General features: G+C 41.6%; 1 protein-coding gene and 1 long non-coding RNA gene across 4 annotated transcripts in view; one reads left to right on the forward strand and one right to left on the reverse strand.

Annotated features, from left to right (window-relative positions):
* Positions 1–5,515, reverse strand: part of POC5 (POC5 centriolar protein) — a 30,275-nt gene extending 24,760 nt beyond the window's left edge. For 2 of the 3 annotated variants that reach the window (XM_065662145.1, XM_065662146.1), the window contains exon 1: positions 1,663–1,758. In XM_065662145.1, the coding sequence (XP_065518217.1) occupies positions 1,663–1,746 (84 nt within the window). In that variant the 5' untranslated portion in view covers positions 1,747–1,758. Of the gene's footprint in view, positions 1–1,662; positions 1,759–5,424 lie in introns of those variants that run through there. The other variant, XM_065662147.1, reaches the window with a different exon arrangement.
* Positions 5,516–5,793: 278 nt separating this feature from the next.
* On the forward strand, positions 5,794–14,667 carry LOC136005037 (uncharacterized). The gene is made up of 2 exons (XR_010608669.1): positions 5,794–6,068; positions 14,349–14,667. It is a non-coding gene; the product is annotated as an uncharacterized LOC136005037 (long non-coding RNA).
* The last annotated feature ends 1,468 nt before the right edge of the window (positions 14,668–16,135 follow it).

Genomic DNA, 16,135 nt, shown 5'->3' on the forward strand with positions numbered 1-16,135 from the left:
TTGTACTGTTTTAGTCTTAAATATTCTTTAACAGTAACACTGCAATGGAATATAAGATTGACCAATAAATTTAAAATAAAAACCTAATAAAATAAAATTAACAATGTATCTTTGGTTCACTTACTATCTTTGTTCTGCTTAAAACAAAACTTTAAAGTCAACCATAAAAATCCTGTTAGAGCATAAAACTAGAGGAATATAGTCCAAGGCTTGAAGGTCAGAGTTTTGATCATTTAATTCACACTACCTTGGTTTTGTAGAAGTAAATAAATCAGTGTTGCAACGAGCAAAGGGCACAAGAACATTAAAGAGGTTTCTTTTTTTTTTTTCTTCCTTCATAAAGTATTTTAAAAACCTACAGATGCTGCTTAGCATTTGTCCTTAAAATTGCAATCAAATTTACTAAAACAACATTAAAAGAATGGATTGAATTGACAAAGTCTAGCACAATTCAATTATAAGTAAATGGAAATTCTCTAAGAGATAGTGGATTCATTTTATAAGGAAAAGTTAATTCTGGCCTCCATATACAAGCACCCAAACAACATAGAAGTTCCTTCAAAATTACGTAAAAGGAGTAGAATACTTCCCTGTCATCATTTGTATTGCTCAGCTCTGACCCCAGCGCTCTTCTTTTCCAAGTCTTCTGCGAGGAGCAGGTAAGGACCTTGGGCTTGTCTGGATTGGACAAAAGGAGGCTGAGGGGCAATCTCATTGCTCTCTATGGCTTCCTGAGGAGGGCAAGCCGAGAAGGAGGAGATGATCTCTCCTCCCTGGGATCCAGTGATAGGATGCATAGGAATGTTTCAAAGCTGCACCCAGAGTGGGTTAAGACTGGACATTAGGAAGCACGTCTTCACCAAGAGGGTGGTCAAACACCAGAATAGGCCTCCTAGAGAGGTGGTCAATGATCTAAGCCTGCCAGTGTTCAACAGGGATTTGGACAATGCCCTTAATAACATGCTTTAACTCTAGGCCAGCCTTGAAGTGGTCTAGATGATTGCTGTAAGTTACTTCCACCCGAAATATTCTGTTCTATTCTAGATGTGTTCTCAGTTGTGAAACAGTCAACAAGGTGGCCTTAGAACCTCCTTATAAATCAATCACATCATAAAAAAAAATAATCAGTCTTTCAAAATTCATGACACAACACCTTCATCTTGTTTTCTGACTACAGAAGGCTCTGGAAACATGGATGAATTACTGCGGCTGAACAAAGATCAAGAGAACTTATCCCTGAGATATGATCACGAACAGAGAAGCATTCAAACTGCAGAAATGAACTGCCCATAAACAGTCAGTTTAAAATGGACAAAAGTTAATCCACATGAAGAAAATATCTTAAGAAATCCACTTAAAAGTGCTTCTGTACATGCCCAGAAAAAAAGAAAACTTTACTACTTTACACATAGCTGTCACTGATCAATCTCTTAAGTTTTGATAAGAATTTTCACATACATCAAAACTGCACAGAAGGGAATCCAAGTGAAGATACTTTAATCCCAGATTGGTTTTACCTAATTTTCTTTTCACTAACATTTTTATTATTTTCCTGTACACATAAAATGAAAGAGATATAAGTTTTATTAGATTTGCTCATAATTACTCTTTGACAAATAAAATGCAATGACAGTGAACCAAATGAGGTTGCCTCTTTCCTACCTGAAGATCTGAAGAAACAGAACTGCCCCGAACAGTGTCTATTGGCAAAACAGGACTTGTGCTTTTCTCCTCATCTGATGACATTCTGCACAAAGTTAGTCTATAAAACAGTAGAAGCTGAACTTAATTTTTCAGTTCCAGTATTATTATTGTATTTTCATCAACATTTCCCTCAGAAAAGAGATTCTACTGTAGAAACTGCATCAACACCCATGCTGTGGGCTAAACTGATTGTACATTTTCATTATATAATGCTAGGTAGAAAACTGCCTGACCCAATCCACACTCAGAAGTCTTCCACTGACTTAAAAAAAAAAACATAATGGAAGACCCAAAAGCAAGAATGTAAATTTTCTTTTATTTTACATGCACTGAATAAGTTTAATACCTAATGCTTCATGATACAAAATTTCACATCAACGGTAAATGAAATACATTGTTAGAGAGAAGAAAAACCAAAACCCACAAATGAAACATATATCAAGAATAACTGAAGCCTTAATTCACAGATACATTTCTGTGTCAATCCCTCTTTCTTATTCACACTGTATTGTTTTGGAGATTACCAGCTTATTTCAGTACAAAATTCCAGTAGAGTGCCACAAGAATGACTCAGTTACAGTATGACTTTTTTTTCCCCTTGAACTACCTGAAGTACTGCCCAAGTTGCAATGATGCCCTGAACACTCCAGTTCAATAACCTGAAGCCCTCACTTAGTGGTCAATATCACTATCCCTCCACTTTCTTGACACTTCTTGCCTTATAGGCCCAGGAAGACAAACAGACATGGAAGAACAGGTAATGCTTTAGATTCTGGTAATCTCAATCATTCCAGCAATTTCTAAGCAAAACAGTGAGGTATTCGTTGAACATTTGGGAAGCAGATGATGTAGAACTGACAAGAAACTTAAAAGACTTTCTGAAAGATGTATGTATCTTTTAATCTACAGCAGCCTTGAAAAGGTCTTTCAGTGAAGAACTGAAGCTCTAGTGATAGGACTTGGTAGGGTTCTATCTCTAGAATGTAAGGGGAAAATCCTAAAATGTATGTGGAAAAAAGAACTCTGAAGGGAATTTGGGGGGAATGGAAGAAACTACAGAACGAGTGGGAACTGAGTACTGAGCAATGTTACTTTGTTAATGAATGAAGGGCAAAGTGATACATAATCACCAGACACATTGAGCAGGGAGTTGTCAGCCAAGAGTAAGTTCTAGAAGAGGACCACCATAAATAACCAGAAGAACTGACTGCTTGTAGAATGTAGCAAACAACCATGCAATGAAAATTTATTTTTAGAGAGACCTTTAAAACTATCAATTATAATATTCTAAATTGTTTTTTAAACAGATGCATTTTGTGATGTTATTTTTATATTGCTAGCTGTACTGTTGTTAAATTGGGGAATAGCCTCCTTAAGCATCATAATTTTTCAAAATGTCACAAAACTCCCAATAGTTCTCTATACAGGAATACAGATGGAAATAGTCTTTCTATTCTGTGAGTTATTCTACAGGCTGATTCTTCCTGCAACACAAAAGCTCTCTCTGTCAGAGGTATCTACACCTTTCAGAATGGCAAGTTTGTTACTGTGCTTAAGATAGACACTATAAAAATGGTATAAAGGCAATTTTAAATGCTGAGATTTCCTAGAGTCCAAGGTTCAAAAGATATGATTACCATTGCTATACTTCCTGTTGAGCCCTAATACACTGACCATGGTTTTTATTACAAAATATGAAGTCTCGGGGAGGTTTACTAAATACTTTTATTGCTGTATATTGGTCTGTAGATGAAATACTAGGCAGATAAGAAATACTAGCTACCTCATCTCTTCCATTTTTATTGCCTCCTGTTCTGATAATTTTCATTTTTAATTACGTCCCAGAAATTACTTCCTATCAGATCCTTTGGCTTTGGCATCCATACCTAATCAAGTAACTATACTAGCACCCCTTCCTTTAGTCAATATATTAATAGTCAAAATATAGTTCTCCACTAATCTTAAAAAGTCAGCTTCAATTCCATATGCCTTAGCATTCATATAGTTTCTCAAATTGTGGGTCCTGAATACCCTAAAAGTCGCGGAGGTATGAAAATGTGCCTACATTGGGGGGTGAGGGAGGAATAGGGAGGCAAATATAGCACTTAGAGGAATTAAAGCTGTATTTACAGCCATAAATTACAGACGAGTCCAAAGAAGTAGAAGAGAAAGGTTTCTTCAAAAAAAAAAAAAAAAAAAACAACCCACAAAACCCCCCAAAAAACAAAACCAAAAAAAGAAAAAGTTTGTCCAATAACTTAAGACCACTGTTCTGATTTCTATTTTCATGTTTTTGAGATCATGCCCTGACACTCATTCTCATGTATCTAGTTCTCTGATTATCACTGAAACTACTCTTAAGTTTGTGGTCTTCCAAAATTCAAAAGCTTTTTTCACTACAAGTGATGCTCTCTCTCCACTCCACACCACACCACTTTCCCTTCAAATTTGTAACTGCAGCTTACCTGTTTGACATAATCTTATAAAATCACTCACTGTTGCCTCAAGCCCTGTGTATTCACCTGCTCTTCCCATGCCTTTTCTTTATGTTTGGGCTTTCCTCTTGTTTATTTTGCCTGTATGTACCTCTAACGCTTGTGTCCAGAGCCTAACCTTGCAACATTCCAGTGAAAATCACAGTAAACCTACAATTCTAGAAATCTGCTTACATACAGAACAACAGATTGGATTACTACAATAACTTAACACACTTCTTTTAATCCAGTGTTTACAGACACCATTGCCATGTGATGCTACATAGAACTTGTCTGATTTGATCTCAGTGAACAAGCACTAAGTTTAAGAAAATACTGGGTAAGCTTCTAAGAGAGAAATTAACAGATATTAAGTAAGACACCATCTCTGAGTCAACAACATGATTTGCTAGCTGAAAGCCACTATATGATGAGAGAGTGACAGGAGCATCTTTGTGCTTACTATATTGTTCTATTATTACTTGAGCATCCGTCAAAACATGTATCTGGCTTCATTAAACAAAAATTCCTGTCAACAACAGTAGTTTCTTCCAAATCGTAAGTGTACATCTACAATGTTAAGACTGCTACTTTTGGAAAAGGAGACAATTATAATGATCTTTGACCTGACTCACCATGGCTGCTCCCATCCTTAGTTTTGAATTACTCCAGCTGTGCTCAGGATTTTTGCATTTGGCTTTATGTTTGACTAGAAGTGATGCTTTCCAAGTAATTTAACAGTGCCTTCAGATAAGAGGACTCAACAGCTATTAAACAGAACTACTTATCTCCCAGCAAACACAAGACATGCTATTTCCCTTTCACTGTACCCCACTGCAAAGCAGCACTGCTCAAGTCCACATTTTTAGGCTTCTCATAGCAGCACCTCTGTAACCACACTACGGTGACCGCCGCTGCCATGTCAACTAACAACAGTCAGGACACGCGGCAGTCACGCAGACACCTGCGAGGCACAGTCAGGTAAGCACACGGGTGGAGGGGCAGGTGGGAGCACAGCTCCGCAGGTGAATAGGAGACCTTTTTACAGGGCCTTTAATGCAACCAGCTCAACTACCCGGGGACAGGAGGTGCCCACAGACCCCCGCAGTGAGTGGTGGTAAGCTCGGGCGGAGGACGAGAGGGGTTGCCAGCGGGCATCCCGCCGCGCAAGAACCCCGTGTTTACGGGGACGGTGCTGTGCCAGCCACCGCGCCCCAGGCCGGATGCCCCCCACCGCCCCTCTCACCTGCGGGCACCCGCAGCCCCGGTCCGCCGGCCAAGGCGGTTCAAACTACAAAAGCCGAAGAAGCACGTCTTTGATAGGCTCAAGGCGCGCTTACAAACTATTCCCCGATTCGGCAGTTTGTCGGCAAAACAGCCAATTAAATTGCTCGGCCGGGGATGGGGGCGGGCCAGCCCGTCCCACCGCCCTCCTTCTTCAGCGCTGCGGCAGCTCCGCCTCCCTTCGGCGCTGCCTGTCAGCGCTCCCGCGCGCTGATTGGCTGCCGCACTCCCGCGGCTGGTGCGCGGGCAGCTGCTGGCCGTTGGCGGAGGCGGGAGGGGCCGCGCGCGGGGCGGGTGGGCGCTGTGGCGCCGTTGTGGGCGGGCTGAGGCGGCGGGAGCGCCGCGGGGTCCTGTACCCGGCTCCTGTACCGAGCTCCGCAGTCAGCGGCCCTGGCGGTGCGGGGAAGGGGGGAGAGGGCGGAAGGGACCTTGCTAGCCTGAGGGCTTGGTGCGGGAGCTGGTGTTACCCGTGTTGGAGGATAGCCGCTCCAGGGGCGTTCCTGTGGAGAAACGAATGAGAGCCCCCAAAAGTGGATTCTTTGGTGGAACTGCTCATCCTTCAGTGTTTCCACCGACGCTAATTATGAAGCTAGGAAATCTCCCCGGGTACGAGCTTCAATTAACTTTTGTAGTGATGTTTCAGACGGGGCTCTGGCTTACGGTTTCCAGCATTTCTCTCCAATCCAGCCTTTCTATAAAGCTTTTCATATGTAGACACACTAAATGGATTCAGCTCAGCATCTGGAGCAGCATCCTTAGTGTGATCCCGGTGAGAACTGCTTTTATCGATGTAGTCTCAGGACTACAATAGAAATTCAAGTTCCAAAGATTTCAATCAGGAATCAAGGAGTGGAGAGTCCTTCTGTTTGTTGTTTTTCATTTACCCTGATACCATCTCAACTGTTCTTTCTGTAATGCGAACTGTGACATAGAAAATCTTTTCAAAATCATCTACAGAACTGAACTCTAGCTACAGCTGTACCATCTGGTATACTGGAGCCACAGATGTCCTGGTAAAGCTCCGCAGTATGTGAATATACTGCAGCAACATTTTGTCTGATAGCATGAGAAAGTTGGCATAGATGTAAAATACCTGAACATCCACAAAATTGTAATTTATAATTTGCCTTTTATAAACCTTTACAGCAATACAAGGATCTTGTTCTAAAATCTTTTACATCTGTGAAACACAGTTAAACAAGGAAACCATCACAAAATTTCCTCTCTTAAAGACAGTAATTCCAAAGTAAGCCTTTTTCTATAGTGAAAGGCCTGCTTCAATGTCTGTTTTTTTTTCTCCAAGAAATTTGGCTATTGCAGTATCTACTTAATTGTCAATTTCCCCTGATGCGAGTCTTCACTAGTGTGGAGTGCTTTGGCTGCTGCTGCTTCCCACTTTTGGGTCTTAGCCACATACAATATGATCAAACCCAAAGTGGCAGTTCCCCTTTTCAAACTGTGAAAGATATATTAATGCAAAAATGCCTATTTTCTAGGTAATTAAAAAAAAAAAAAAAAAACAAACAAAAACCACCAAAACAAAACACCTCAAAAACCCCCACCAAAGCTTCTAGATCAATGAATAGTTTTAACTTATCCCAGATATGGTTTGGTAAATTTAGTAAGCTGATAGATATATAATTTTTTCTTTTTTCATTTTAACGGTTTTTTTTTTCCCAGGGATTGAAGATAAATCTTTTATGGCAAATATTGGATATCTTTTTCACATTTTCATAACTTCCCGATTGTTATATATGCTATATTCTTCTCTGCTGTGTTTATAATGTGATTATGTATTTGTGATGAAAATTCATTGCCATATCTTACTTCAAGCTCAGCCCGAATCACAACGAGATGTCTGTAGGGGCATCAACATAAGCAATTTGGCCTCTTCAGGAGCCTGCTTAGTAAGGTTCCATGGGATATAGCCCTGGAGGGCAGGGGGGCCCAAGACTCTTGGTTGATATTCAAGGATCACCTGCTACAAGCTCAGGAGTGCTGCATCGCAACTAGAAGGAAGTGCAGCAGGAGGGCCAGGAGACCTCCTTGGATGGATAAGGAGCTGCTGAGGAAAATTCAAAGGAAAAAAGAGGCTTATAAAAAGTGGAAGCAAGGACAGGCGGCCTGGGTAGAGTACAGGGATGTTGTCCGGGAAGCTAGGGACCAGGTTAGGAAGGCTAAGGCCCAGTTAGAATTAAACCTAGCCAGGGATGTTAAGGATAACAGGAAGGGATTCTACAGGTACGTAGCAAACAAAAAACAGACTAGGGACAACACAGGCCCCCTGAGGAAGCTCTCGGGAGAACTGGCTACACAGGATTTGGAGAAGGCTGAGGTTCTGAATGACTTCTTCGCCTCGGTCTTCACTGACAAAGGCTCTGACTGCACCACCCAGGTCTTAGAAGGCAGATGCAGGGACTGTGAGAATGAAGACTTTGGGCCCACTGTAGGAGAGGATCTGGTTTGAGACCATCTTAAAAATCTGAACGTGCACAAGTCCGTGGGACCTGATGGAATCCGTCCATGGGTCCTGAAGGAGCTGGCGAATGAAGTTGCTAAGCCACTGGCCATCATTTTTGAAAAATCATGGCAGTCAGCTGAAGGTCCCGACGACTGGAAAAAGGGAAATATAACCCCCATTTTCAAGAAGGGGGAAATGGAAGATCCAGGGAATTACAGAGCAGTCAGTCTCACCTCTGTGCCTGGCAAAATCTTGAAGCAGATTCTCCTGGAAGGCATGCTAAGGCACATGAAAAACAACAAGGTGCTTGGTGACAGCCAGCATGGCTTCACTAAGGGGAAGTCCTGCCTGACCAATTTGGTGGCCTTCTATGATGGGGCTACAGAACTGATGGACAAGGGTAAAGCAGTTGATGTCATCTACCTGGACTTGTGCAAAGCGTTTTACACTGTCCCACACCACATCCTTCTCTCTAAATTGGAGAGATATCAATTTGATGGATGGACCACTTGGTGGATAAAGAACTGGCTGGATGGCCGCACACAAAGAGTTGTGGTCAATGGCTCGATGTCCGGCTGGAGACCGGTAACGAGTGGTGTCCCTCAGGGATCGGTGTTGGGACCGGTCTTGTCTTCACTGCTGACATGGACAGTGGGATTGAGTGTGCCCTCAGCAAGTTTGCCGATGACACCTAGCTGTGTGGTCCGGTTGATATGCTGGAGGGAAGGGATGCCATCCAGAGGGACCTTGACACGCTTGTGAGGTGGGCTGATGCCAACCTTATGAAGTTCAGCCATGCCAAGTGCAAGGTCCTACACCTGGGTCAGAGCAATCCCAGGCACAGCTACAGGTTGGGCAGAGAAGAGACTCAGAGCGGCCCTGCAGAGAAGGACTTGGGGGTGCTGGTCGATGAGAAAATGAACATGAACCGGCTGCTGTGTGCGCTCGCAGCCCAGAAAGCCAGCCATATCCTGGGCTGCATCAAAAGGAGCGTGACCAGCAGGTCTAAGGAGGTGATCCTGCCCCTCTGCTCTGCTCTTGTGAGACCTCACTTGGAGTATTGTGTGCAGTTCTGGTGTCCTCAACATAAAAAGGACATGGAACTGCTGGAACAAGTCCAGAGGGGGGCCATGAGGATGATCAGGGGACTGGAGCACCTCCCGTATGAAGACAGGCTGAGAAAGTTGGGGCTGTTCAGCCTGGAGAAGAGAAGGCTGTGTGGAGACCTCATAGCAGCTTTCCAGTACCTGCAGGGGGCCTATAAGGATGCTGGGGAGGGACTGTAGTGACAGCACAAGGGGTAATGGGTTAAAACTTAAACAGGGGAAGTTTAGATTGGATATAAGGAGGAAATTCTTTCCTGTTAGGGTGGTGAGGCACTGGAATGGGTTGCCCAGGGGGGTTGTGAGTGCTCCATCCCTGGCAGTGTTCAAGGCCAGGTTGGATGAAGCCTTGTGTGGGATGGTTTAGTGTGCGGTGTCCCTACCTGTGGCAGGGGGGTTGGAACTAGATGATCTTGAGGTCCTTTCCAACCCTAACTATTCTATGATTCTATGATTCTATTTCCTTACCTCAGCCATATGCTTTCAGGCAGTAAACTAAATTCTTCATTCCTGCTTTCTGAAACCTTATCTTTATCCCAGTCATCACGTAAATCTATAGGAAGTGACTGACAACTATCAGAATTAACAGGAAGCATCGCCCTCTATCAGGCTCAAGTCTTCATTCTAGCAATCGACGCAGTAGCCATCTGTTAACTTGAGGTTAACATATTTATATATTGATTTTTCTTTTGTAAAGATTTAGTCATAATTTCAGTTTAGCATTAGCTAAAGAGAAGTGCTGACTTTGTTGGTATTAAATGCTTTAGCAATTGGCACTTATTTAGACATTCTCTTAGGCCTAGGGGCTCAAGGAATAAAGAAGGTTTCTGATATTTTTCCATAAACTCGTTACTATACCTAGAGTTTTTCCTAGGTTATAATAACGTAAGATAAGCATTTTCTAACACTAAATTTGAATCATTCCCTGCGTACTAATACCACCATGGATTCAGTAGTGTAGTCTTGAAGATACTGCAGTGAGCCAAACCCTACAGCTCTTGATTATCAAACGATAATCCAGCCCCAACCTTAAGCCTTGTCTAAGTCTTAACCAGTTAATTCATATTTGTTACAACCCCAAACATGTTTGTCCTTCTCTGTCTTAGCTTCCATCTTAGCCAAGTGCATGCCCAGAACTGAACAATAAACAGGCATTTGGTCATTCCTTTTACAAACCTTGGCCCTAAGAACATCCTAGCTTTAGCCTTGGCCACAGACAAGTTAGAAACAACTGCACCAGAACATAAACACAATGGGTTTTATTGTTATGAACTGCATTTATTGTCTGAGACCTAGGATGGAACCTTCCACTTGCAGAAGTGACAAGCCGTGATGCACATGGGCTTTATTAGACATTGGTTATGACTGGAAATGGGAAAGTGGATAGATTCAGTTTTGAACCCAGTGGGGTTTGAAGATGAGTTTTGTTCCAGGATACTGTGAGGTCTCCAGGCAGGGGATGGAGCTGTTAATCTGAAGAAAAGACTGTCTGGTCACTGTTTTTGTGGGGTATATTGCATTTGTTTAAGAATAGTTGTTGCTTTTAACTGCAGCATCTGGTAAGGTCTGCATTATTTGATGAGGAAGAACTGCAGCCTGAGTGACTTCTCATTGTTGTGCAGTCATTGTGTTTCATTAAGGCCTATGATGACACTTGCTGAGGTTAGTTTCCAGAAAACCAGAATGGAATGACTGCATTTGCTGATTGTAGTAAGGCTGGGTGAGCAGATGTCTTTGGAGAAACATCTTTAATTGATTTGGTTGTAGGTATCTCTGATAGGGTCTTCAGTATCAGTTAGGGTTAAATTAGAGGTAAAAAAGATGTGCATTTTGTAAGGTTTGCATGAATAGGAGGAGCACTGGCCTCACATCTTGTCGTGGCACTATTTCTTTTTTTGGAATGCTAAACTGAATCTGTCATGCAGCTGTAATAATATCTTGGTGACCAGTGCCTATACCAAAGCAAGGCATAAGCTATTTTCCTTTGCCACAGCTGACTTTTCTGCAAGGTCACAGCTGAGGGAGGAATTTGTAATAAACCAGAGTATTCCTGGATAAAAGGAAGTATGGTTTTTACTGTTTCCTAACACAAATTTGAAGGATTGGACCACCCCTAAGGTCTAAAATAAAGGTAATGAGGAATAACACTGTAACTGGACTGAGCTGGCCTCCATATAAAAAGGCCACAAGGCACAGTGGCATTTACAGTCATGAAACATGACAGTACATCTGGTTGCAGGACTTTTTCTACATATATCTCTAGTATTTAATAAGCAGTATAGTTAAAAGCGAGAGAAAAGCTTCTCCAAAGAGCAATTTTATATCAGTAAATCCAAACAAGTTTTTCTGATCCATGTAACTACTGAAAATCAGCCTCCAAATTTAGGTACTTATTTGGTGTTTGAAATAAGGTTATGTGAATGTAGAACTACTGTATTGTTTTGAAATGCTTGGCCACATCTAATTTTTTAACAAGGCTTATGTCTGGTGCATGTAAGTGAAACAGAACACAAGTTCCTGGTCTTGGACATAGAGAGATGACTTATGCATCTGTCATAAGCACATATGCTCTAAATTGGAGAGGTGTGGATTTGACTGAGTGGACTGTTTGGTGGATGAGGAATTGGCTGGATGGTTGCATCCAGAATATAGTCATCAGTGGCTCAGTGTCTGGATGGACACCAGTGACAGCTGGCACCCTTAGGGATCTGTACTGGGACCAGTACTGTTTAATATCTTCATCAATGGCATGGATTGAATGTGCTGTCAGCAAGTTGATACCAAGCTCGGGGATGGGAAGCTACCCAGTGGGACTTGGACAGGCTTGAGAGGTGAGCCCACACAAACCTTGTGAGGTTCAGCGGGGCAAGTGCAGGGTCCTGCACCTGAGCTGGGGCAACGCTTGGTATCAGTACAGGCTGGGGGATGAAGGGGTTGAGAGTACCTCACAGGAAAACCACTTGGGGGTACTGGTGGATGAACATGAGCCGCCAGTGTGCACTTGCAGCCCAGAAGGCCAATTGTGTCTTGGGCTGCACCCAAAGGAGCATGGCCAGCAGGGAGGGAGGTGATTCTGACTCTGCTCTGGTGAGAACCCACCTGGATGCTGCAGCCAGCTCTGGAGTCCTCAGCACAGGACAGACATGGACCTGTTGGAGAGGGTCCAGAGGAGGGCCACAAAAGTGATCAGGGGGATGGAGCACCTCTCCTGTGAGGAGAGAGAGAGTTGGGGTTGTTCAGGAGGAAGAAGATATGATATGGGTAGAACTTACTGTGGCTTTTCAGTTCTTAAAAGGGGCCTGTAAGAAACATGGGAGAGACTTTTAGGCAGGACTCGTTGTGATAGGACTGAGGGGTGAAGTTTTTAATCTAAAAGAGGGGAGATTCAGGCTGGATGTGAGAAGAAATTCTTTACAGTGAGGGTGGTAAAACACTGGCACAGGTTGCCCAGAGAGATGTTGGATGCACCATACCTGGAGGCATTCAAGTCCAGGTGTATGTGGTTCTAGGCAACCTGATCTAGTTCAAGATGTCCCTGATCATTGCAGGGAGCTGGACGAGATGACCTTTGGGGGTCCCTTCCAGCACCAACTATTCTATGATTCTATGATCATCTGTAAATGATAATTTGTATTGCACACTGCTGGTATAAAAAATCTGATAAATCTTTCTGCATAAAATGGTTTTTTAAATACATGACTGCCTTTGGTACATAAGCTTTTAAATACGTGTTTTCATTCTTGTCTCTTTGGGGAAATGCAGACGTTTGAAAATTGAAGAAGATTGCAATGGGTACTCAAACCAGTCTTTGTGATGCAAACATCTACTGCTACTTTGTAATTAGGCGCATAAAAAGCAAAGGAGATCAAATAGTATAAGGCTGATTACTAGTACAAAGAGATAATTGTAGATAGAGAGAGAGCAATGAAATGACAGTAATTACCCTCCTCCCACACTGTGGGTATTATGGAGTTATCTGATAAAAACTTCTGTGGAAACTTTCTGATTTTGAATTGTATCTCAAAAATACCAGTAATCTTTAATGTTGGATTCTGTAGAACAGTAGAACATACAATTATTTTCACAGGGGGAAGGAGATTTTCCCATGCTTTTATGATCACATATGTTCATATGCTGCTCTAGCCAAGCAAATGCCACAGTGTGATTGGAGCCAGGCAAAGGCTGGTACTGTCCTGGGTTTTTTTTTTGAAGGAAACAGGGAAAAGGGAAGCAGGAGGAAGGAGGTTGAATGTATTTAACAGCATTAGCACATCTAATTACTAAAGGTCATCTTTGTTCTTTGAAACGGTTTTTGAAGGACTCAAAGTGCAAAGTAAACATAGTCTAGCTTACATGAAACATTAATGAATTTTTAGTGTTATCTGTAGTTCTGTAGCTTGTTGAAAGACCTTTTCAGTATTGTGTTTTCTGTTTTTTTCTCCATATCTGTTGTGATTACCGTGATGGAAAAGCAGATGCTTTGTAGTAACTTATGTGTGGATAGTGGACTGATTACCGTTTGACTCTGCCAGGTTAAGTATTTGGCTGTTTACTGTGTGACCACAAGGTCTGTCTCCTCTCATGTGCAGTGTTAGATGCAGCTATAGCCTCTAGGTAGATCTGTGCCTTGTACGGTAGAGTCTCACCATTTCTCTTCTGCTCGACATGTCTCAGACAGAAGCACTGAGCGTCTGGAGGTGAAGGCACAAGGCATCAAGCTGTGTCTTTTGGGGCTTCACATTCAAAGGACTATCATGTTATGGCTACTGCCTTGTGCAGTGGGGCCTTTGTAATTGCATGATCCAGGACCATTCTCTACCCATCATGTGAATTAGACGTAGCTGATTTGTCAGATCACCCATTTCAAAACTCACATTAAAATTTTTTATTCCAACTGAAAGAAACATTTTTCAAAACACCAGTATTTTGTACACAATTGAAATCCTAATTTTAGACAAAAAAAAAAAAAAAAAAACAAAACAGGCTAACATTAATGCATATGGGTACTGTGGCAGTGCAGTTTGATGTATTTTGGAACCTTCCAGCATTCTTTTCTTGTGATGATGATAGTAGTAACAATAATATCCTATGAATATTGAACATCTCAGTCTGAAAGGGCTCTATTTTCTAATATCTCACTCTCCTGTTGTAGAATTGGTGTTCTGACTATGTCATTTGTTATATAATGGTCAGTGTGTGTATCAAGTATATATCCTTTTCAGAGAAAACATGTGAATTGGAATCAGTATTAAGAGATCGAAAATAGTCTGGAGTCTAGTATCTGCTATGTCTGAAAAGACATTCTCCCATTTTTTTCCACAGACACATCAGCTGATATCTTGACAGACACTTACAAGACAGTGTTTGTGGGGGTTGGAATGTATCGTAACTGTCAGAGACCATGGGAAGGAGGAACTACAGCAGGCAATTAAAAGTGACCCATCCCTGGCTGGTACTCGAAAGATGTTGGAATTGGCAAGGAACAAGGACGTCGGAACTGGAAAGAGGATGTCGATAAGAAAATCAGATAGACCTTTCACCTGATGTAACCGCAAGGCAAACGCAGATGTGCTTGGCTAATTGCTTGGAAGCATATAAATATCATGTAATCTTTGCAATAAATGATCCAGCTTACACTCTACCTCTGGGTCCGTGCCTTCCATCCTCAGTGTTGATGAGCCTGTACATGCTACAGGCCTACTGAATGTATTCATATATACTTACAAGATTCTCCTAGGGCATCTGGATTTTTCACTCGAGTAAGCTTTTCCATGTAATTGTCAGTCTTTTCCCCATGAGTAACAACCTATCATGACTAAAGTTATGAACAGATTTTCATTAATTGCAAGAAAGGTTTTTCTACCATAATGACTTACTGGCATGTTAAGATATTCAGTTGCATGGAAAGAAGTGCTTCTTTACAGTGCATTGAGTAATTATATATTTGCCTCTTCGTCTATGTAGAACACTTAAAAGCAATACGTAGTTTATATATTTTTAATAATTATGAGAATAATTTTTTTACAAACTTATGAATTGGGGAAAACCTAAGAAAAACCCCCCAAAACCCAAGCCAAAAACCACAAAAACAAACAAACAAACAAACCCCCCCCCAACCCCCCCCAAGCCCCAGTTTGATAATGTTTTACAATGTCATGAATACCCTGCATAAGCCAAACCAGCATTGTAAGCCATGGAGTCATGAGTATGTTCCTGCTATGAGAAACATTCTCAAACTGTCCAAAAAACATCTGTCAACAATTTTGCCAAAAAGCACCTGGAATATTTTTGTAGGAATGCTAATTTCTCCTTTTAAACTGTAGAGAAATGGTGATCAATTAAATCTCTCCTCACAGGAAATCAAAAGATCAATGTCCCCAGAGATCTTTCAGTGTCAGGGTGCACATGTACAACATATTTGTGATGACATATTCTGCTGCAGGGGCAGTAGAACACCACTGTGCTATAGGGTATTGAATGACCATAGAATGCACATTGCTTCTTTCAAGACTGGCATTAAGGCTACCCATAAATCTGCTATTGAAAATCACATCTGAAGAATGAATATTGGTTTTGTAATAGTTCCTCACAGCAGCATATAGAATAGCATATTTTAAAGAAAGGGAAAACCATATATCTCATATGGTTTTATATAGGAGTATATAGAAAGCAGCTGGCAGCAAGTAAAACTGTTTTCTTTGGAAATAAGGAAAAGGTTTTCCAAACTTAATTATATTAACAATCTGTTACTAAGGAAAACACTATCTTTATAAATAGCAATTGTGAGCTTATTGCTGTCTTTAAAAAATCTGTGCATGGTACTTGCTTTACCACTTTTAAGAGGATCTTTGCACACAGGAGTACTGGGCAGGTAATTTGAACAAGGTTTCCATTATAAAACACAGATCTGTTTGGTAAATTATGTGCAAGAAAAGCTCAAAATAATTAATGTGAGGCTGACTTTCATCCTCCCCCTAAAAGCAGCCCATTTACATGAGTGACTGTGTAACAGTCATAAAGTATCAGCATCTCTCCAGCATCTTATGGCAGGATCAACATGTTGGTTGTCGACAACGGTAAACATGTATATTTGCATTCCTATTTGAATG

Source organism: Lathamus discolor, chromosome Z, assembly GCF_037157495.1.
Source record: "Lathamus discolor isolate bLatDis1 chromosome Z, bLatDis1.hap1, whole genome shotgun sequence".
Lineage (NCBI taxonomy): Eukaryota > Metazoa > Chordata > Aves > Psittaciformes > Psittacidae > Lathamus > Lathamus discolor.